Below are 22,332 nucleotides of genomic sequence, written 5' to 3' on the forward strand. Positions count from 1 at the left end.
CCCCCAGACAACACAACAACAGCCAGGCAGGGCGTGCGGGCTCCGCGCCGACCGCCAAATAACACCTCCCTCAGCGGCCACCGTCGCCACAAAGAGACAAGTAGCGGATAATAAAACGTTTAAAGAGCCGCGAGTGAAAGCTGCTCGAAAACCGACTGCTTACCTCTCTATTTAAGAGTTTTGTGGATTATTATTTCTTGTCGCACTTCCAATTTTTTCTCAGTTTACAAACACTGACAGGAAACGCCACCGGAAGTGCTCACCGGGGAGGGCGGTGATTGGTCAGACGCCGTGTCACGTGGCCGAAGCAGAGTGACCCACATTTGCGGCCATAATTGTGAGGGAGCGAGCTGTGTGTGGAGCACTGAGTTGGTTCAATGATCGACAGAAAGTTAATCGACAACTGTTTTTAAAAACCGATTGAACATTTCAGTCACTTTCTAAGGAAAACTTCCAGACATCATGGTTCCTAGTTCTCAAATGTGAGAATGTGTTGCTTTCCCTGTTTTACATTAAAGTTAATTGACCAACTGGGAATTGTGATGGGCATTGTTTTGATGTTTTATAGAATAACCTGTAAATTATTTATTGTCATTCTTTAAATACAGTTTTTTAGAAATGTAAATATCACTCATATACTTAAGGCATGCCGATGCTGCTGTTGTTGTTTTATATCTAAAGCTATATATATTTCTACACATATATATCTGTACATAGTAGTTTAAAGTTATTGTTTCCCTTGTCGAGCTTGCTTTCCTTTTATTTTTTGCTGTGTATATGACTATTTGTGTGTGTGTACATTGAGAGCAACGCAAAACTGGAGTTATATTCCTTGTATGTGTGCACAAACCTGGCCAATGAAAGTGATTCTGATTCTAAAGATGAATGAAAATAATTTCAGCCCTAGAGTTATGGAAGCAAATAAGGGGGGGTCAGCAGGTAGATATAACGTCTGAATGGATGGGGGGGTCAGAAACCTTCCATTCAGAAGCTTTATAATGTATGAAAGTAAAATATAAGGATAAATCCCCCACAATCAATCCATTTTTTCAGCTCCACAAAAGTGGTTTCAAAAACATGCCCGGAGAACAGATTTCAGAACAGTTGTTTAATTCACTGGAACTGTTTGAAAACCATTTGAAATACAGGCCATTGTTTATTTATTAATTAATCCAGTTATTCATATTTTGGTCCAAGGTCCTCAGAGGAGTTTAGTGTCTATCCTACTATTGTGACAGCTGTCTAAATCAAGCAAATCACATCTGTCAACTGACATAGCAGGATTGTTGAAATTTGTGACATTACAATGGCAGACTTTGTGCACAACCTAGAATTGTAGATAGACAAGAGGTACACATCTTATTAGTTGTGTTTTTCTTCACAAATCGTTCCCCAGTCTTTCAATTTCATCAAGGAAGAAGTCCATATCTTTCTGGGAAACCAGCGGAGAGAAGACAATCACACGGAAAAAGTTGACATTGTTTCCCAAAGGTTGGTAGCCCACCATCATAGTCCCTTGTTTCATCATGCGTTCCTTGATGACTGGCGCTACCTGTTAACAAGAAGAAAAAAAAACACACACACAGAGAGTTAACTTCAGGTGGTGCACAGAAGTGGTAAAAACAAAGCATGCACACAAATAATTAAGAGGTTGAATCGGAGTGCTTAATGTGTGTGCGCAACGGAAGGAAGGCATTACAAATCTCAGTTACACTTTTGTCTGCATGTTTCCAGTCCACTGATGTAATACAGAAACTTACTTTTGCCAGCCTGTCCTGGTAATCTGCATTTCCTTCCTTCCCCCTCATACTGGGTGGTATAAACCAGAAGCATACATTCACATACTCTGGCTGTTCATGGAGACAAATACAGACAAGTAAGCAACCATTTATCAGGGGAAAAACTCATCTTTTTCAATATGCTTAAGATGTTACTTACATCACGCAAAAGACGAAACCCTTCTCTTTTCTTCATCTGCTCCACCAGATACCTGCAGGAGAGTTGTTAAGTTTTCACTTTCTGCTGGCCTGGATCATAACTCAGCTATAGCTTTTGTTTAAAAATGTAACATAAGTAAATTAAGATTTTAATGATGCTGCTGTATTAGATACGTTTCATTGGTAAGCTTAGATGAAAAAATTAGACGTATCTTAACCTGCTGAGCAAGATCTACCCAAATATTCCTTCTTCCTTGATGCTTACATTCAGAAAAATAAATTACCAACTCACTGATGCATGGGTACATTACTTTGACATTCAAAAACTGAAATAGATAAATAGATGTGCTTTTAAATTATTCATCTGAAAGTTATTCATCATAAAGTTGTGTTTCTAAATTATTCATCTTAAAGTTGAGATTCTGAATTTATGTGTTGTGCTGCAGCTTGCATGCATTCTTTACCTTACAAGGAAAAAAGCTTTGTCTACACGCTCTGCCAAGCCAGTGGAGCCAACAGCTTTCCACATCAACCACAACTTCAGGCAGTCAACCTTGCGACTGCACTGCACTGACTTATCCCCGACATCCAGATTCACATCGTAGAATTTGTCCTGCTGGAACAGGTATGTGGCGTTGGCACTGTGGCACTGCTTCAACAAATTCTGAGGACAAGCAGAAATGAATGATTGACAAAACTTTGAAAAAAGGAAGAAATTACTTTTTTAAAAACACAATTATCAGATAATTCTAAAGCCTCAAACTGTGAAGCCTAACCGTGGTATCCTGTAGCAGCAAGGCAGAACACTGCAGGCCGGCTATCAGCATCTTGTGTGGATTCCAGGCTACTGAATTTGCTCTTGTTACACACACACAAAGACAAATTAAAACACAAACACAGAACAACAACTATATCTGCCCAACTGTGTAGCTCTACTTGTGTACTCTACAGGCAAAATGTCGGCCTCCTCATAATGAAAAATGCATTTTCCAGCATGCATATTAATACCTGTCAACCCCTTTCATCAGATGTCTGTGTTGTTTGGAAAAGAGCACACTCCCTCCCCAGGCAGCCTGAAAAACAAGACAAAACTGACAAAACTCAGCATGTTCCTAAATTTTAACAAATACAACAGAAGCTTCACAAAACCAAAGCTTGTCAACAGAAATGGATTTGTCTTCCACAGGAGGACTCACGTCTACATGCATCCAGAGTTTGTGCTTCTCGCAGACATCAGCTATACGGTCCAGTGGGTCAAACGCACCCTGCACTGTGGTCCCTGATGTGCAGCTTACAAGGAATGGCACTGCACCCTGGTAGAAGCAAACTGAAAGTGAATGCAGTTTTCTTGCATTTTCTGGTTTTCATGGTGATATCTCGTGGATAATCATTGTCAAAACCAATACAGGTGACCCTAAAACCACAACATGTTATGTCCGAGGACTTGTTAAATGTTAGTCAATTTACCTGTGATTTTGCCACATTTATCTTTGTATCCAGGTCCTCTGGAATCATGTGGCCACTGAAGCATTTAACAGAGCATAGAAGGAAAAAAAACAACCTTAGATTCATAATAAATAGGGCTGCAACAACCAATTATATTCACTATAGATGAATCCCTCAATATTTAGTTTGACTGGAATAATACCCTAGAATATTCCCAGAGGCCAAGGCTGACATCTTTTAAATTGTAAATTGAAGAACTAATTTGTTAATCAATCGCTTCAGCTCTTATAATGAACAATACATTACCCATCATCCACTTTCACCAAGATGACATTGTCTGTCCCAATCCCCAGAAAAGCAGCCCCTTTCTTCACAGAGTAATGGCTCTGGAAAAACATGAAGATTAGAATGCATCTTTCAATCATATTTATGTAGAGACAACACATAAAGCCCAGAGTGGCCACAATAAACACCTCTAATACACTTTCAGTTGCTACAGTGTCATCAATCCTTCCGACATGCAGTGTTTAACAAACATTCCTGACCTCTGGAGACGTAAAGATGGTAAGTCGTGGGAGACTCCACACCCCCTGGCTTTTGACTTCTGGGAAGAGTCGGTAGCGTGCGAGGTTCATGGCGTACATGTTAGATGTAGACCCCCCAGGGCAGAAAATACCATCACCTTCTGTCCAGCCAACCAGCTGCCGGAGCCCTCTCAGTACCTCAGTCTCCATCAGCACAAACACCGGGGCCACCTCATAGGTGAAGCTATTTTAAATACATTCAAATACAACCAACTTAAATAAACACCTGTCTGACACCAGTAGTGCAAAGTAATTAAGTACATTTTGTCAAACACAGTACTTAAGGATGATTTTGAAGTACAGCTATAGTGACTTGTGGCAATCCAAATTCTGATTGCATGTACAAAACATATGATCATATAATCGAATGATGCATTGTTATAGCTTAAACAAGCCAGCAGTATATGAAACACTTAAAGGACCAGTGTGTAGGATTTAATGGTGTCATAAATGCATAAATAATGGTGGATAAACTATGGGGGCCGTAAAGTCAGTGTTTGGTTAGTCTGTTCTGCCTAACATCTTCTTTTACTTTTGATCATTTCACTGCATTTAGTCTCTTCTTTACTTTTACTCACTAAACTTTTGAATGCAGGACCTTTAAAAACACATCACACTATTACCTTATTTCAGTCAGACAGCTCTCGATTGAAATGTTTATTACAGCAGTATAGCATATTTAGATTTTGGCGTCTAGGCTCCGACCTCATCATTCCCCGCAGATATGTTTACATAGAGATATTGGGGAGTGATGAACTTACTTAAATACCTTAACCACCCCTGCAGAGCCTACAGGTGGATGCTGGGTAGTGATGGGGCTTACAGCGCAGCAGGCAGCAATACAGAGGGAGAACTGGGAAATTGTGCAGTTTAAATACACCGCCAGATTGGAAGGGTGCGCTTGGTTACTGATTGTGGAATAAGGCATGTCATGTGTGTATGTCAGAGTTGACTGCCTGAACTAGCTCGCAGGCTTCGCTCCATTTGTTGCATTATTTGCATCAGGCCTATAATTTACAGACTTATTCGTCCATCGCTTGTACACTTATGTGCTTCCATGCTTTAGTTACTATGTGGATTCTTACAGGTTAGTGTTGAGAGTCTCCGTGAGAAATCTTCCAGCCAAGGCATGATAGTCCACCCCACCGAACTGCTGATTAAAAAAACGTGGGTGACCTGAAATGAACAAGAAAAGTCTCATCATGAAAGATTATTTAATATTTTTTTAACACATTAGATATCTCAACTAGTCTATAACGTGTCTTACTTGTCTTGATGCTGTACTTGGCGACATCTTTTACTCTCTGTAGGAGTCTCTGTTGCGGCTCCCCTGTCGCCCTCAGCTGCAGATCCAGCAGCTGAGCCAGCTCCTCCGGCTCTTTCCACTCACAAACCTACAGGAGCATGCATCATCAGGGCATTTGTTCAGACTACTCACTGCAATCTGACAGAGTGGCGATGTTAAGCTTTTATGAGAGACCTTTTGTTTGACGTCTGTGCCCTTGCAGAGCACCTCCTCCATCATAATTTTGAAGGCTTCGTTCAAGAAGAGTTGTCCCTCTGAGTGATCAATAAGAGGCTCACCCAGGTCACGGGGATTAGCTGGTTCCCTTACCTGCCCATCTGCTGTTGTTGTAAAGGCATAAACAAACATTTTCAGTCAAGAATTAGACAAGAAAAGACCCATCTAGCACACTGTACTTACATGGGAACGGGAGCATGTTTGCCATATCCACGCTGCTGAAAAGCTCTTTCTTTAGCTGCGCTGGCAAGACAGACAGCAGCAAGTGGCTACAAAGAGGCAGAGTGAGGCAGGAGTGGGAGGGGGGCAACCTTTGTCCCAGACTTATAAGTTAATTAATGTTGTCTGAGATGAAGAAAAACAACAGGAGAAATAACAGAGAATATAATAACTTTTCATTTATGAATTTCTGTCACAAACGGTAAAGTTAATAGGGTTTTTTTTCCCTTCACACATTCATTTCTCTCAAGAATGAAACGAAGTATAATGCATTTCATTAAATGTTTTTTTTTTTTTTAAATGGATCTCAACATGTTTAAACAGTATTTTCAAGAGTATCAGATTAATGAGACTGCTATAGAGGTTTTCAGAGAGGAAAATATTGGAGGCAGAAACGGATTTAATGATTTATTCAGTGTGTTGTCTAACCTGTCTGCAGACTGTAACAGATGTCTTGTGACACACCATGATGTAAGGTACATTTAATCTAAAAGACCAAGATATGTACATAAGTCAACAGGGAACATGTCAGTGTAACTGCTGTGTCTCCTAATCATTTGCACATTTACGTGACAAACTGAACATTTCTGAAATGTTGAGTTGAGCGAAATATAAGACAAAACACAAGAATAATCTTCCCTATTTAATTCCATAGTGTATTGACATTAGAATTAAATGGGCACTGCTCTGTTGTTTTCCTGATTCTTCTTCACACAATCTATAAAAAAGACCTCTTTCAAAAAACATAAAAAATAAATAATTATAAAAAGCTGCAGTATCATAGAAAAGTATGATAAGAGACCTCTTGCTCAATGGTACTAAATGGTACTGTGGGGAAATTCCATAAAGTAGTAAAGTCTTCAAGGGTTATATAGATATGGAATGACAGCATTTATGATGAGAAAGACACATATTTCCTTCCTTCAAAAAGGGTTTCAGTCTCAGCAGGTAGCAGACAGTGGAGGCCTCAGTCAGTCTCCAACAGGAAGTCAATGCTTTCAGGTGGCAGGGCCCAGTCTTCCTGGCTGAGCAGGGAGTGCAGGTGAGCAGCTGTGGCCTTTTCCCTCTGGCAGGTACGCCAGTAGCGCAGCATGGCAAACACTCGCTCCACGTGGGGCGAATTGTCCTCTTCAATCTGTTCCAGCTTAAAAGAGGGGACATCCAGAGCCATTCTGCCAATCTCCCTCCAAGATTTGCCGATTTTACGAGCCACGGTCATCAGCTGCTTCTCCTTCACTAAGCCAGAGCCTGCGTATTGAGACAGAGGCAAATAAAGACAGTGATTATCTCTACAATGTTTTAAGGGGAATAGCTTTGAGTGTAGTGTGACCCACCGTTGTTGCAGATCTGTTTGGATGGAATGGTCGCTTCCAAATCTGGAGCTGCTTTTCTCTTTCTTGGTGTTTCTTTTTTGTAAATAGAGAAAATGTTTGTATTTCACATAGAAAATCTAACAGTACTTCATAATGAGATTGCCGACAAACAATACTGAGCAGACTTTCTTCTACCTGAAGACAGTGTGTTGGCTTGCAGATCCTTAATAAAGCTCAGCATTGGGAAGGTTTCCTGCAGGGCCTGGTCATTCAGTAGTTTCAACAGACCCTGTGCTGCTTCAGGTCCTCTCTGCATGACATGATCCAGCAGCTCAGTCACCTTCTCACTAGGAGCACGGCAAGCTTTCACGTGCTGGTAGCCGGGAAGAGACAACAGACTGCGAGAGTCTGCATGCTGCAGGACGTAGTCGGCATCGGCACTTAGGATCTCTATTAGCTTGGCCTTCTGGCTTCTGAGTAACTGGAGTTCTGCTGCTGGTTCCTCAGCCATGACCGACTTAAATCAGCTCCTGAGAAAATAAAGTGACGATGATCAAATCTGAAATCATTTCAAAACCAATATATTGAATAGATTGTGCAGGTTCAACATAGTCACTTATGTTCCATGTATATTCTTACAGGGAGGTCACAGTTTACTTTAAGCAGTGGGACTTTTACTGTCTTTGATTACAGGATAATATATAATAATACTCTCACATTTATTTGAGGTACAATGTCTAAGGCCACTATAGCGAGTCCCTCCAGTGATTTGTTAATAAACAATGAAGAAGTCAATTGTTAACAGAAATACAATCAGCAATGTCTGGCTAAGATGGGCGTATACGGACGATATTAAGGGACAAACTTAATTCAACACTACATGTGTGTTATTTTAAAAGAATATGTTTTACATTATGAAACTTACATGACAACAATGTGTGTGTTTATGTGTGGACTTCCTGTAGTCTGTCTGCACTCAGCATGCACTGTCGTCCACACACTCACATACTCACACAAAGTACGTATGTATGTTATGTAACAAACAACATGTATTCCCATACGACTCTTACCATTTACTCTAACATCTAAAGTAATAGAAAAAAAACCAAAATAAAAACATTTCCTATGTTTACATTGTTTTGGTCACAGGCGTCAGACTCTCCCACTTCTTTGCCGCTGTTTTTTCTTCTTTACTACAGCCTGAAATATTTGTCACATCCATCACTTTATTTCTGTGTGCTTCCATCCACTGGATGGAGGATATAACTGCAGCTCTCTGCCATGGCTGTGAGGATTTGGTGACATCTGGTGGAATTGATAAACCTGGCTTAGTATTCGAGATCTTTTATTTATAAATACAAATAAAAAATAAATAAGACTAGATTAAATAAGGAAAGACAAGATTAGATAAAATAAGACTTTATTGTTTCCCGAAGGGAAATTCACATGTTACAGCAGCACAGAGACAGGTTGAAAGGTAAGAAAACAGATAAAGAACTACTTGAATAAAATAAATAAGAAAATAAGAGATAATATAAATAAATATAGGTACAGGGATGAATAATATAGTGGAAGAATAATATTAGAATAATATTATGTATTAAAACTCTATATAGTAAAAATACAATATTATGAAGTATATATAATAGAAACTGAAGATATTATGACATAGCATAGGAGCAATATAATATTTTATATGTATATAATATACTGACCATATCTATCTATCTATCTATCTACTCTATTACTCTATCTATCTATCATACTATTATCTATCCGTACTTATCCTACCTGCTATCTATCTAATCTATCTATCTATCTAATGGTTTGTGTAATGTTGTTTCACTGAAATGAACTCAAATTCCTTAAGTAGGAGACAAACACTCACTGTTGTTGTTGTTGTTACTCATTTAAATTGTTAAATAAACTACATGTCTTCTCCGCCTGGGCACGCGTCCTCAAAACAAGATGCTTAAACATTCATGTTGACGGAGGGAAATGTGTTGCTGTTCATACTGTGGAAGTGGAATGCTGTAAACATGGGAATAAATGTTTGATTGTTTTGTTTGAGTCGGAAAGGATTCACTGCATGAATACCAAATAGAAATGCGTGTGTGTGTGTGTGTGTGTGTGTGTGTGTTTACAGGTACATGCAAGGCAATGTGGATGATCTGGTATACAGTGTGTGAGTTTAGTGTATCATTTTGGACAAGAGGCCTCTGACTGTTACCGGACAACAATTATCAGTGACCACTGGTCACACTTCTGCTTAGCCTGTTTACTCAGCTTCAGCTCTGGGAAATGACAAATCAATATCTTATTCCTGTACAGATATTTGCTTTGTGTGAGAGGAAAAGCCTCTCGAGCCTATTTCATCCACACACAGTATACACTCTGAGTCACTGTGTGTATTAGCTGTCTGTATAAATCCAGTTTTCCCTATGCCTACAGTGGGTGGAAAGAGAAACGTTATTTATTCTTATTATTTATTCTTACCACCCAGGTGAGACTGCTGTATAAGAGAGGAATGCACAATTCATCCATCTTTATGTACCTCTAAAAACTTTATTATTCTATAAATTTGCATTATGTTCAGACTTGAGAAGATACATTGTGAGGACTTATACAAAGCTGAAATGCATTGATCCACTAATCTAAGAAAATATACATGTTAACACTCTGGGTAGCTTTCATCTCCAAATGCTGTATAATGTGCCTGTGAAATGTGCACTTAGTCATTTTGCATTCAACCACTGCAACACAAGTGGAGCATATTCTGTATGGAATATGAAAATGAACTTACTTTGCCACTGATCGAGCACGATCCCACTCATACCCTTGTGTTTTTCAGGCTCCATCGCGCTCTCTGTCAAGTGGTAAGCTCCATTTGTATGTGCATGCTAGTGGTGGATGGTATAATAGCTCGGACGCTGCACACTGCTGATGTAGAATAATGCAGTTTCCTTATGAGTGGCTCTGGCTCTATTCTACAGAACTCTGCACCTGGAAAATTGGGATTTTGTAGATGAGGGTGTGTGCATGTGTGTGTGTTTATTTATGCATGTATACAATTCAAGAGTGAGCCAGCACAGCAGCTTATCCCCTCCATGCCTTAAGAGGTAAATTAGATTTGCATGTAAAGTAACAGACAAGGGATGTCGCTCTTACTGTCTTTAGCACTCTGAACCACAAAGGACAAAATTGACTTTGGTCTACATTTGTATGGATCAAACATTGCTTTGTACATGCTTTCACAATACACGAGTTGGGACTTTTATGTGTATACAAAGACACAAACATGAACATAACCACAACTCCTTTACAAGATGTGGTAAAATCCTTGATAAAAGAGACAAGTTTCCTTTGAATAAGCAAACACCTTTACAAACACCATGCTCCTTTGTTACATTCCCTTAAAAGTTAAACTTGGGCCTGCAGTGATTCTGCATAAACACCCCACTCTATTTTTATAACTCTGGTATAGGAGCAACATGGATTCCCCCCCCCCCCCCCCCNNGTAGAATGTACAGTTTGTATTCACTGTAGCTGACTCTGGCGCAGCTGGGCCTGGACTGCACACGGGGGCCTTTGAGATGTGACCTCCCACTCAGGGTGGATGGAGCTGCAGCGAGGGGACAGCCATGCATTTGAGTGACTCTGACATGTCTGTTTGTTTAACATGCATTATATATGAAAGACCAGAGAGGGAGGAAAGAGCATGGGAGCAGGGCAGCAGAACCGAGAGAGGGAGACCCCACTGAAGAGATAGACAGTGAGAAGAAGAGGTCAAAGGAAAGGCAGCCTATTGCACCGTAAGGTGGACCATTTTCTGTAGGAGGAAGCTTTAAAGGCCCCATATATTGGTATTATGAAGGAAGTATAGAACAAAAGTGCCAGAAATGTAGCAAAAAGGCCAGAAAAGAGATTTCGGTAAAGCTCAACCCCAGACAAATGCCAAGTGAGATATTACTTACCCTTACGTTTTTATAGGAAAGAAGGGTGTAATGTGGTATAGGATGACCATCCATCATCATTCAGTATGTCATATACTGTACATTTTTGCAAATCAAATATATATGAAGCTGTTGTTCATTATGGGAACAGTTTGCCGAGGACTTATAGGCTGAGCCTGTAATGTAACTGACGGGTCCATTAACGCTGATAGAAGTGTAAATAATTTAAGTATGCGTGCGTGTGCGTGTGCTCCTCAGCACCCCTACTTTAGAGAGGATACTGAAGAATGGCAAACACAAAGGCCTTTTTCTTCCTTTAAGTCTAATGAATGGAAAAGACAGTGAGTCTGACTGACAGACACATTCTCAGACTGCATTAGAGCCACAGAGAGAGCTGCTGGAGAGTGTGTGTGTGTGTGTGTGTGTGTGTGTGTGTGTGCTTTGGTGGGTGTGAGATCATCACAGTTGAAATTACTGGACCCAGGAAAAGACAGATGTCGGCTGATGTCAGTCACAAGTCAGTGTTATGTCGAATACATTTTATTTATTTGGCCCAATATCCCAAATTTGCCTTACGGGGGTTTACAATCTGTACAGCATATGATACTCTCTATCCGTAGACCCGTGAGACCTTGTTTACAGGATTCATCAAGCCAAATACCTGTAGCAGGGGAAATCTGCATCATCACATCAAAGACAAAGTGAACGAAAGAGGGGAGAGAGCAACTTGGTATGTGTGTCTACCATAGCATGAGTTGACCTCTAGAGGGAGCTCTTACCATTCTAAAGTATCATTTGAAAGCTTTCAGCTAGGTCCCTCACTCAGCTCTTCATTTAAAAGCATACCTTTGGTATAATTTCAGCCATTAGGCTCAGACAGAGACGTCGTTGGGTTGAGGGACACAAGTTCTCTCTGGCAAAAGAGGGCGAGCCAGGTTTCCTGAGCTCCCAAAATAAATCTGTCATCAAAATGGACCCACACTCTGCTGGCTTTGGGTATTGGCCTTGACTGCCCTAAACTCAGTGACCTCTGTGTAAGAATGGGAGTGACTCTGTGGTGTTTTCTGAGGACATCACACCTAACATATTGATCCACTGTTACCCACTGTGACACTGACTGAACATCTACTAATGCATGTAGGCCCCTTGTGGATTTACAGCAACAGCAATATTGCCAACACTGAAGTGGTTTAAACTTACATGGGAAAAACCGACCAGAATGCCTTTCCACTGCTGAATCTTCTGTTTCTGATGAGATGTTTTAATAAAGAACTGTTAAATGGGGACTTTGGGGGACTCCTTCCTACCACATCCAGTCTTTCTCTGTTGTTTCCTGTCAGGTTCTCGGCTCATTTTGTCACACACATGAATCTGTAATCCATATTGCATATTGAGAATGGTTGTTAGGCATGTAAAATGCTTAATGTTAGTTAAGAACACTTTTTTATCTGTGAGAAGGAACATTCTCAAGATGTGCTTTCTGTGTTCAAAAGATTGTGAGTCGTGTGTCTCACAAAGTAGGAGAGCCTAGTTAATCCAAGTTCGGATAACAGTGCAGGCTTCTTGTGCTTATATTTGGCAGTCTTAGAAATATCCGTAAATTGGTAATGAGAGGTTTGCAGATGCACATGCTACTGATCTGTCTGCAGTTACTGTATTGCACACAGTCATCATATTTTGAGAATGCACTGCTACCTGCCAATGTCCCTATTAAGCTCCATAGTACTGGACTGGAAATATAACAAACTACACAAGTGTTGGTGGTTGTACTATCTATTTGGTGGTTACTTTAAGTATGAACATAAATGAAAAGGATTGTGTGTGTGTGTGTGTGTGTGTGTGTGTACTGAATTTACCTGCATACTTGCAGCACACTGATTCATTCTTTAAAACCCCTAAATTGTGGAAACAGCCCAATGTTTAATGTTTTTGAGTCAAAATCGCAAAGACACAAGGCAAACTAAACATATTGTCAACCTAGAGCAGGGGTCATTGAATTGTTGGTTGAACAGGATTTCAAATCTGTTGGATAATGAATCTGAGGGTGGGAGTTGCCAAATCGGTGTCCAGGTCCCCTACATCATGTCAGAAACAAAAAGACAAAAGACCATAGACCTCTATTAAAGTTAACAAGATAAAAGTACAAAAAGTACAAGTACAAACATCCATCGGGGTGCCGAATTAGGGGAAGCATGACAAATTCATTATTCCACTGTGTTCAAGGTATGAATCCAATATGCCTACCTGAGTGTTATTTACCTTCCTTATGATTAATGATATTAGGTTGGATACAGAGAGCTAAAACAAATAAGATTCAGTTTTTCCAGTTACATACTGCACACATCAAGCACTCATCTACATACACAGTCTTATACTTTTTGGGCTCCAACGAGAAAGTTCACAGAAGTATTCATTTATTTATAGATTTCATGTTGGAGTACTCGTAAAAACATTTTGCAGGCAAAAAGGGAAATACAGATAATGGAAAGGAATTATTATTGAGCCAACTGCTTGCATTCCTTTCAGCTATTTTTCCTCTTGTTCCATCAAGTGAAGACCAATAGTTTTCAAGGCTTAAATTATCCTCTGTGTTCATCATCAACTGAAAGCAACCCATGAACTTTATTGATTGGATCAATACAGGAAAACAGCTAGTGCTGTTTGTGACAAAATCAAATCCCATGCTTTTAGTTTCTTTGGCATCATAAAATTTATATGACCGAGCAAATTGTCTTTCGTTCTTTCGAGTCAGCCACCCAACTACCACCATTACCTGCAGACACTCATTTCTGTTGCAGTTACTACATCCTAGTAGTCCCATTAGTGCTGGAAAACAGCTAAGTTTGACTGTTCTGAAGAAATCCACTGGTTATGTGCTGGGTATTTTTCTCCCTTATGTTTTTGAATATATCCTGCTCTGCATGAGCTAATTAAAGCACTCGGCGACAAGGGAGACTTTGACTGATTTACGCATGTGTGAGTGTGTCTGTATGCTGTATGTGTGAAAGTGCGTACATTCAAAGCTTCGAGGTGGTGTCTATGTCTCTGTGATCTTAAGTGTTTGTGACAGCCGTCACTCTCTCCTGCTGTGTTTCCTCTGCATATTGGTGTGAATATGTGTATTTGTGCTTTGGTGTATGAGTGTGTGTATAATAATTGGTGGTAGTCCGGATATGGCACAGTGATTCACATTTGAGTGTTGCATCACACCCGACATCCCCAGTGGGAGGAAGTCTCCTTACTGATTCAGATGAAAAAAAAAAGCTTTGCTTGAAAGCCTTGAAAAAAAAGATATGGATTGAAGTTGGAAATGAGAGAGCTATAATATATTATTTCTAATCAAATTGAGCATTTTATTAATCATTGAATCCATATTCATTCTGAGTGTCCTCACTTTATAGTTTGAGCAATATTGATTTTTGACAGCTCATGCTGATGGAGATATTTTTAGAGCAAGTCGCTGATTGCTTGTATTTTGTTACAGAATTCAATATCTATAAATTTTAGTGTTTGTCACAGAAATTGCTTCTCAGAATAGATGAAAAGCCTCTAAAATAACCAATGAAGATTCTTTAGTCAGTTATAATTGTTTTAAACCATGTCCTAATCTCACCTTACGTTGCACCTATTCAATGGCAAGGAAACTCTTGAATACATATAAGATGTAGCAGTTCGTAGCAGTTTCCTTGGCAGGCATGTGAGTCAAGGTAATTATAGTTAGCTAACTCCAAAACTAGGTGTCAAAAAACATTAAGTAAACTGATATAAAAATACAAATTAGACTCAGACTAAAAGAAAACTAACTGAAAAAATGTGTATTTATAAAACAAACAGAAATAAAAAAAAAATATACAGCAAATGTCTTTAGTTGTAGTCTTTCCAAAATTTGTCATCACAACAAGCATGAGGAGGCATTGGTGCATATGTTTACTGAAACTGCGATGTCTACATGACTGCCTTCACAAAGTGTTGTGTTTGTATTGTAATACCTATTCTGAACTTTCTAAATCTTGACCCTGACCAATACTCCCATTTCATAATAAAAAATATAAAACTAAACAAAATTTTAAAATTGAATTAAAAAAAAAAAATGAAAAATACAAAATCATGCAATGTGTGTGTTTTTCTCTGCACCCACAGCCACACATATCTTTGCCTTAATGCAAAAACGACATGCCCATAGATCTCCATAACCAGACAATCACTTAGTGTCTGGCTGTGGCCTGCTACCCACAGATTGCACTATTCCTCCCTTGGCCACAGGAATGGTGTGTTATGCAACGAGTGGCCTACCTCAGGTCATTAAGATGCCCTCACTCAGCAAAAACTGGCACATCTGCGCGTGCTGATCAGCCTGGCCCTGTGGTTGGTAGAGGGAAGATAACTGCACGCTAATTAAAAAGCCATTCATTGGAGTGAAAGGCCAATTAAAGGCCTAATATTTGATAAGGCTCTCAGTTCACTCAGCAGCAAGCCCACCTGGGAAGTATTTATTAAATGTTAATGGAGACTGTAATTAATATCCAGGGCGGATTAACGTGCAACTGAGTATCATTCATATTCACAGGCAGGGGGTGAGAGATAGGGAGAGAGAGAGAGAGTGAACAAGTACAAATGAGAGACAGATATGTAACTCAGCATTTTGCTCTGGTAGGCTGTCTAGAACACAGAAGGCTCTTATACAGGTTTGTCATCAATCCCAAGCGCTGTTGCCGTGGAGCATGACGATTCCTTTTCCACTGTCTACAAAAAACGGTAGCAGAAATTTTCAAATTCCTTGTCGCAGTTCACATTTTCTAAATATAGCTGCCAGTTAGATCTTGATAATTGGGTGCTTGTGTCTCTGTATATTGATATTCACACTGATGGACCACATGAATAGGGTGCATTTGTGCGTGTGGATTTGTAAATTAGCTTTGTGTGTGTCTGTTGCTGTTTCTGAAGCAATTCTACATTAAAGTATTTACTGAATACTGTGCATACAGAATGCAATGTGATATGCTGAAAACAGAATGCATCATGCACCCTGTAATACATATGAACATAATGTAATCTAATGTAATGATCTGATCATTTGCAACATAGCATGTTTCCCTATTTAGCTTTTCCACATGCTAAAATGTTTTATCATGAAATGGAAATTGAATGTAACATTTCCAATGTGGGCCACTGCTCCTGTCTGCTTCACCTTGTTTTCAGTCATTTGACCATGTTGTGCACATGCAAGGTGGCACAAAGAATTACTTAAATCACTGGTCATTTTATATTTGTATCACATCTTTACCTCACTAATGAAGCTTAGCAAATTTTTTTTTAATGCTTACTTACCAGCTGCTGATGGTTCCTTCCACTAAGCACCTCAGGAGTCCTGCTCTGTTTTTCCTGTGAGGTACACTATATAAAATAAATTAATTTAATTACTCTTTAAACCTCTCTTTCATTGTTTCTGTCTTGACTGACATTGCACATGACTTCCATTCTAGTACTGTATGTAGTATGAAGTATTCAGACACAGCCACTGTGTCAGTCCCTGCTTGGTTGTGTGACTATGTCAGTGTGTTCTGTTAGAGTGACTGTCCTTGATTCTGTGACTGTCCCTCAGAAGCTGGCCTCTATTTATAAGTTGTACTTTTTGTTAAAAAACTATGTCCTTCTGGTCACTGAGCAGCACAAAGCTTGGGAGAGACACTCACTGTGTTCCTCGGCCCTCTCAACAACAAAGGACAGGCCAAGTTGAACTGTAGATAACATACCTAGCAAAATGATTTCCCCCTAGAACAGGCCTCTTGCTCCATTTTTCCTTTTACAAATCGCTTTGTTTGTTACTGCTGCTGTGAGCCCAGTTATTGTCTGGCCGTTATGATGGCTTTTATTTTCTTCTCATTGTGATGAGCTGTGTTGCTTTTACTTTTGACCTTGTTTACATCCCTTCCATAAGCCATTAGGAACTATGTAGTGTGTCTTCATTACTGATGGCTGCTCTGTTGGCCAAGACTAATAGACATGGTCACAGAGGAAGGACATGCCAATAGCACTAAATATGCTAAAGATAATGATCTATTGGATTGGTGGCAGGATTAAGGTTAGAGCTAAAGGTTGAGGTTAGAGTTACAATGTAACTTTGGAGAACAGGGATAGATATTGACAGTGTTTAGTGACTCCGATCCACACTGTCACTGTCAGCTGTTTACTAGAGGCAAAAAGGAGGTAAGCCGATAATGCAGTGACCACACAAACATGGCACACAAGCACTATTATCTAATCTGGTTGTTAATCTGTTTCCCAATCTGTGTGTAATTTTGACATGGCTCACATGTGTGCATAATTCTTTTTAGTGTGTGCATCTCTCAGAGGATGATGTTGACACGATACACTGTGTGAGGTGAGAACTGACATTAATACCATGAATAATACACATGGCTTAACCAGTGTTATTTAAATGCCCCATTAATAATAAAGAGACACTGATCATGAGCTTTGCACCAGTGCACCTTCATTTTAGTCGCAGACTCTCAGCTCTCTTTGGCAAAGAGTGTGTATGTGTGTATTTGTGTGCATTCACAATGGATTGTTGTTTGGAGTTGCGAAGTCAGAAAGTCTGATTAAAGCTGACATTGTTTAATTTAACTAAATTAGAAGACAATTAGCTGATGTATTGCCTTTTTATCTGTCAATCCTTGAAATAGCATTCTGTTTACTGTAAGTCAGCAAACAGCAGACTCAGCAGCAGCAAACCAGGCAGCCAGAGTCTAACATGCCTCCATGTGTGGAGAGTCAGAGGACCCCATAGTAAATTGTGATCGTTTCAATAATGGATGTGTGACTGTATGGTGTGCAAACAGCAGGAATGCAGTGGATGTGTGTGTGTGTGTGCTCAGGCCTGAGCTTGAATGTAAATTTATTGTTTCTGTGGTCAGTTATGTACATGAATGTGTGTGTGTGTGTGTGTGTGTTGCTGTATTAAGGCCACAATATCCAGTAAATCAGTCAAATACAGCAGACAAAGCACTACATAAGAACTTCACTGTAGAGCAGCTAGAGAGCTAAGATGGATGGGTGGGGTGGGGGGGACTATTAAAGGATATAAAGTAAGAAAGAGAGGGAGGGCGAATGAGAGGAAATCAGCAGGAAACGGCTGTTGAACGGCGCTCAGATCAATACTAATAACCACACACAGAGAATGACTTCCTCTCATCCCTAATAACTCAGAGAGAAGAGGAGAGGAGGAGAGAGATGGAAGCACACATTGAGATGTGAGAACATGGAGGCTGTTAGGGGAGAGGCCGAGGAAGGAAAAATGAGTGTGAAGTTCAAATTTGGCTGTTTTGCAATCTCTGTTGGTCTCTTGCTTTCTCATTCTCTTTCTTTCTGTTTAATAAGAGGGCAGGGTGAACAGACGGCCATGTTTGAGGTGTCACCATTCATCACTGGGGAAACGCGGTACCACCCATCTCCTCCTCCCGCAGCCCTCGCTGAGCTCACAGTGCTAGAGTCATATTTAGAAGATTACAGGAGTGTGTGTGTCTATGTGTGTGTGTGTGTAGAGTGTTGGAGTGCCATAAAATCTGTGGTGAATTAGATTGTTCTAAAAGCATCTCTCAATAAGAAGCTGGTGAATGCGTTTGCCCTAATGGCCTGCCATTTTATATTTCTTTAATGAAGTTACAGAAGAGAAGAAAATGGTCAACCCCGCCGTGCTCCTCTACACACACGCACAGACACACACGCACAGTACTCTCCATTTTCTCTCTAAGCTGAGGTGCAGATATTAACCTCAGCTAATTCTGTGTGCCTGAGAGAAACTGAAGCTGCATAATGCACACAGGGAAATTCAGTTTTCTGTGTGTCTCTTACTATGTGTTTTTGTATGCGCGTACATATCAGTGCACAGCTGAAGTTACTAACACTGTATTGCCATAATAGCACAGCATAATAATGTAATCCCATTTTACTTTGGAGTGACAATCCCATTTCACCCAGGCTTCGCAGCTTTGGTGGAAATTTCGACACCTTGCTCAAACTCAAACATATTCACGCTCCACTGAGTTGAAACTTCCCCGTGAGAGAGTGTGTATGAGAGAGAGGGGCAGAATAAAGTAGGAGCTTGTCTGATGTCAGATGAGAAAACTATGCACACATGCAGATACTTTTATGTTGCACATTGCCTGACAAGCGGAACAATAAATCCGGTTTCTTCTTTGTGGTGCCAAATATGAGAACTAAAGGCGATAGATCTGTCCACAGCACATGCCTTTCCCAGTATGTTACGTGGTTGTTTGAAGAACCTCTTCACATAATTTCCACAGCAGTAAGTGTGTGAGCGGTGGAAAGCGGACTTGCTGTGATTCCCAGATGGCAGACGGCTCATTGTCTGCTGGTACATACATAGAGCCAAATTTTAGGACAGAGCTTTCATAAGCCTGTCATTATGGTAGAACTCAAGAACAGATGCTGCCCTAAAGCCCTGCCTGGAATTTGCTTCCTACAACCACCATTAGGACATATTGTTTATAATATTTTTTCATGCATTACTTTGGTAGGTAATGACCCTTGGGTATGGAAAAGCAAAAGAGATGATATGAATGTTCACTTAAAAAGCAATATGTTGCAATTAATTCAAGTAGTGTCTGTAGTAGTGTCTATTATCCAGGCAATCTGCTCAAAAAGGCACCTTGTACTCGTCAACTGAACCTGAATCTGAAGGAAAAGTTTAGATGCTTTGAGGAGTTTACTGACAAAATTGGAAACACAGACTTGAATGACTCTGGCCCATACTTTTTTTTTCTTTTACGAAACTTTGAAATATGATGATTTGCAACAAAAAGAGATGCACTTTGGCAAAGCATCCCAGGTGTACTTATAGGTATTGATGTGCAACTTAACTGTTTCCCTGCATAGAAACAGGAAAGCGGGTGAACTATATGACTCAATATAGCTTGGATGACTTTTTCCAGGTAAGTAATTAAGAATTTGATCAAACAGAATGGGACATATGAGGAATTCCTTATTGATTTTTTTCTGATGAATGACATTATTCTGAACATCACACTGACACACATTTAGTTGTCATCAGTGCAACCTTCTATAAGATATGTGCTAATCAATAGTCTAGCCTTACCTATGGATTTTCTCTAGGGCTATCTTCAGATGGTGCTATAGCTTATCAAACAACAATAATACATATCACTATCGACCCATCCTAATCAATTATTCAGTCTTAAGACCTAGGCCATACCTGCATATTTTACAGACCCTAATGGCCATATCTATCTATTCCTGCCGTTTCTGTCCCTCCATCTCTCTTTGATATCGACCTTAGCCAGAACTAAGGTATAGCTGGTACTGAGTAGAACAATGTCTGGCCAAAATGATATTGACTTGGACAGTAGGTATTCATCAGAAGCACACACACACACACACACACACACGCTTATAAATAAATATGACCAATTAAGATGATGTGAGGAGAAATGTCTGCATACATGGGAAAGGGGTGAGGTGTCAGAATAATTCAAATAGAGTGTTAGTTGTTTACATATAGGTGAGAATATATGGATGGTATGTATGAAGCAAGGTCTTGGTGTTATAAGGCAGTGGTTCTTTTAAATTCACTATTATATCATTGACAAGAAGCTCAATGAGAGAATGTATAAGAATTACTATTCTGTTCATAGGCTTCACACTCTTCACTGTTAATCTGTCAGTAATCTACAGTTTAAACAGTTATGGAATAACTAAATCTTATCAGATGGGGATTCCTGAGACTACATCTTATCAAATACATTTCTACGGCCAGTTAACCAAAAAGGTTAAGGACAACTGTTGTAAGCTATCCTGTGTCATTTTGCTTAGGTTTAGGTTCATTATGTGCATCTTATAAATTCGTATCTCTAAATACAGAGATTGATTTAGTTGAGTTTTTTTTATTATATCAGGCCTGAGAATAGTGAAATAGGATAACTTATCGTAGTAGACATGATATAGAAAATGAAAACCTTTTCTGGGTAAAATAGCAATATTTTAGTTGAATTCATGTTGATTCCAACTTATAGAAGAATTTACAGTAATGGCGGAGGCTTGTGAGTAATAAGGTGGTGAGACAGCATTGCATTGCTGCATGACAGGTGCAATGCAAATAAAGATATATAATAATAATTATTATTATCATAATATTCTTCTTCTTATTATTATTATTATTAGTCCTAAGGAGTAGACCATGAGGAGTAAAAAAAAAATAAACATCTTAAGAATTTAAGTAAGAAACTAATAAAGGACTCCGTTAGTGCCAGTGCTCTGTACAAAGACAACAGTCAGGTAGCTTTGAGAAACATTTTCTTGCACTGTTCATATCGAAATGAAGATAGTAGCGACAAAAAGTTTTCAACACCAAATTCCCGAAGGAAAAGAAAGTTTTGGAGACGAGGAGGAACAACCAACCAACCGAGAGTAGTCTGCCTCAGAGGACCTATGCTAACACATAGCATTACCTGCTAGCTTCACTGTCCCACCGGTAGCTAGCCAACAGGCAGTGGAGAGAAATAGTAACACCAGCAATATTTCTCAGCTTCGAAAAGCTGCCATTAATTATGATAACAGTTGTTTCACGGTCAGGCTGGTGAAGCTGAGGCCCATATGGGGGGGACTTCTATCGCCAACACTACAAACTGTGAGTGAAAGTCATATTATTTTCATTATGTTTGTGTTGTTTGTGTTGGCCGCCGTGCCTTTGCTGGACCTGTTGCAGTAGCACTTGTGACCTGATAAATGTGTTAATCTGCTGTTATTGTGACCAGAGTTTGTACCTCAGTGAATATGACCACGCAATTTAATGGTCATCATCTGGTGGTATTGCATGTGCATATTAAACTATTGCTGTCACCAAGGATTACCATTAATGATTAAGGCTTCTATTTGACTATAATCTAATAGAAGTAATTACATTTATTTGTAGTGTAACATATCATGTAAAAAGTGAAGCTCTGGACACCATTTCTGTTGCTGTTAATAATATGAAAGTCTCATTAATTGGACCAAGAAGGAGGACTTTTGTATGTTGCTATAATAGATGATGGATAGATATAGGTCTACAGGACTACCAAAACTGTAAGTCATTCTTTAAGTAACTGTTATTGTTGTTGTTTTTTTATGCCATTGCTGTGGCTAATGATGTGCTTGTTGTTACCTGTTCAGTGTCTGGCTGTGCTATCTGTATTTCAGCTGCTGATGAGTTGTTGTGATTGGACCTTGGCAACAGTGGCACTGCTGCAGGTCTTCTTATGTTCATATAAACATTTATTTAGACTCACAGCTGTTCAAGTTCCTGGATGTACTATGCAAACTTGTGTTTTTTTTTTTGGG

The 22,332-nt window shown here is 39.6% G+C and overlaps 3 protein-coding genes across 6 annotated transcripts in view; all 3 read right to left on the reverse strand.

The window, feature by feature from the left end:
- znf740b (zinc finger protein 740b) overlaps positions 1–263 on the reverse strand; it is a 6,377-nt gene extending 6,114 nt beyond the window's left edge. For both annotated transcript variants that reach the window (XM_035656879.1, XM_035656876.1), the window contains exon 1: positions 164–263. The gene's annotated coding sequence lies outside the window, so the exon portion shown is untranslated. The remainder of the gene's footprint in view (positions 1–163) is intronic.
- An 840-nt stretch (positions 264–1,103) lies between these two features.
- csad (cysteine sulfinic acid decarboxylase) lies at positions 1,104–5,768 on the reverse strand. 2 transcript variants are annotated; one of them, XM_035657373.1, is made up of 14 exons: positions 5,673–5,768; positions 5,448–5,593; positions 5,235–5,361; positions 5,053–5,143; positions 3,929–4,151; positions 3,690–3,769; positions 3,405–3,459; positions 3,134–3,250; positions 2,946–3,010; positions 2,714–2,795; positions 2,402–2,601; positions 1,939–1,990; positions 1,761–1,850; positions 1,104–1,552 (listed from the first exon to the last, which is right to left on the reverse strand). In XM_035657373.1, exons 1-14 carry the CDS (start codon positions 5,695–5,697, stop codon positions 1,379–1,381), a joined length of 1,527 nt encoding a protein of 508 aa, XP_035513266.1. In that variant the 5' UTR covers positions 5,698–5,768; the 3' UTR covers positions 1,104–1,378. The 2 variants fall into 2 exon arrangements, with proteins under 2 accessions (XP_035513266.1, XP_035513267.1); XM_035657374.1 differs by lacking the exons at positions 2,714–2,795; positions 2,946–3,010.
- Positions 5,769–6,002: 234 nt separating this feature from the next.
- Positions 6,003–8,233, reverse strand: zgc:174906 (uncharacterized protein LOC571548 homolog). 2 transcript variants are annotated; one of them, XM_035657376.1, is made up of 4 exons: positions 8,155–8,233; positions 7,217–7,551; positions 7,043–7,114; positions 6,003–6,956 (listed from the first exon to the last, which is right to left on the reverse strand). In XM_035657376.1, exons 2-4 carry the CDS (start codon positions 7,530–7,532, stop codon positions 6,676–6,678), a joined length of 669 nt encoding a protein of 222 aa, XP_035513269.1. In that variant the 5' UTR covers positions 7,533–7,551; positions 8,155–8,233; the 3' UTR covers positions 6,003–6,675. The 2 variants fall into 2 exon arrangements, with proteins under 2 accessions (XP_035513269.1, XP_035513268.1); XM_035657375.1 differs by having other exon boundaries at positions 6,005–6,956; positions 8,092–8,209.
- Positions 8,234–22,332: the final 14,099 nt, after the last annotated feature.

Source organism: Morone saxatilis, unplaced genomic scaffold (assembly GCF_004916995.1).
Source record: "Morone saxatilis isolate NCDOM2014 unplaced genomic scaffold, NCSU_SB_2.0 Contig15, whole genome shotgun sequence".
Taxonomy (NCBI): Eukaryota; Metazoa; Chordata; class Actinopteri; family Moronidae; genus Morone; species Morone saxatilis.

Coding starts and splice junctions, on each gene's coding strand:
- csad (XM_035657373.1), bottom strand. CDS start 5,697: ATGGCAAACATGCTCCCGTTCCCAT. Junction 5,362..5,447: donor GCACAGACGTCAAACAAAAG/GTCTCTCATAAA, acceptor ATGCTCCTGTAG/GTTTGTGAGTGGAAAGAGCC. Junction 1,553..1,760: donor ACCAGGACAGGCTGGCAAAA/GTAAGTTTCTGT, acceptor TCTTGTTAACAG/GTAGCGCCAGTCATCAAGGA.
- zgc:174906 (XM_035657376.1), bottom strand. CDS start 7,532: ATGGCTGAGGAACCAGCAGCAGAACTCCAGTTACTCAGAAGCCAGAAG. Junction 7,115..7,216: donor AGCCAACACACTGTCTTCAG/GTAGAAGAAAGT, acceptor TTTACAAAAAAG/AAACACCAAGAAAGAGAAAA. Junction 6,957..7,042: donor CAAACAGATCTGCAACAACG/GTGGGTCACACT, acceptor CTCAATACGCAG/GCTCTGGCTTAGTGAAGGAG.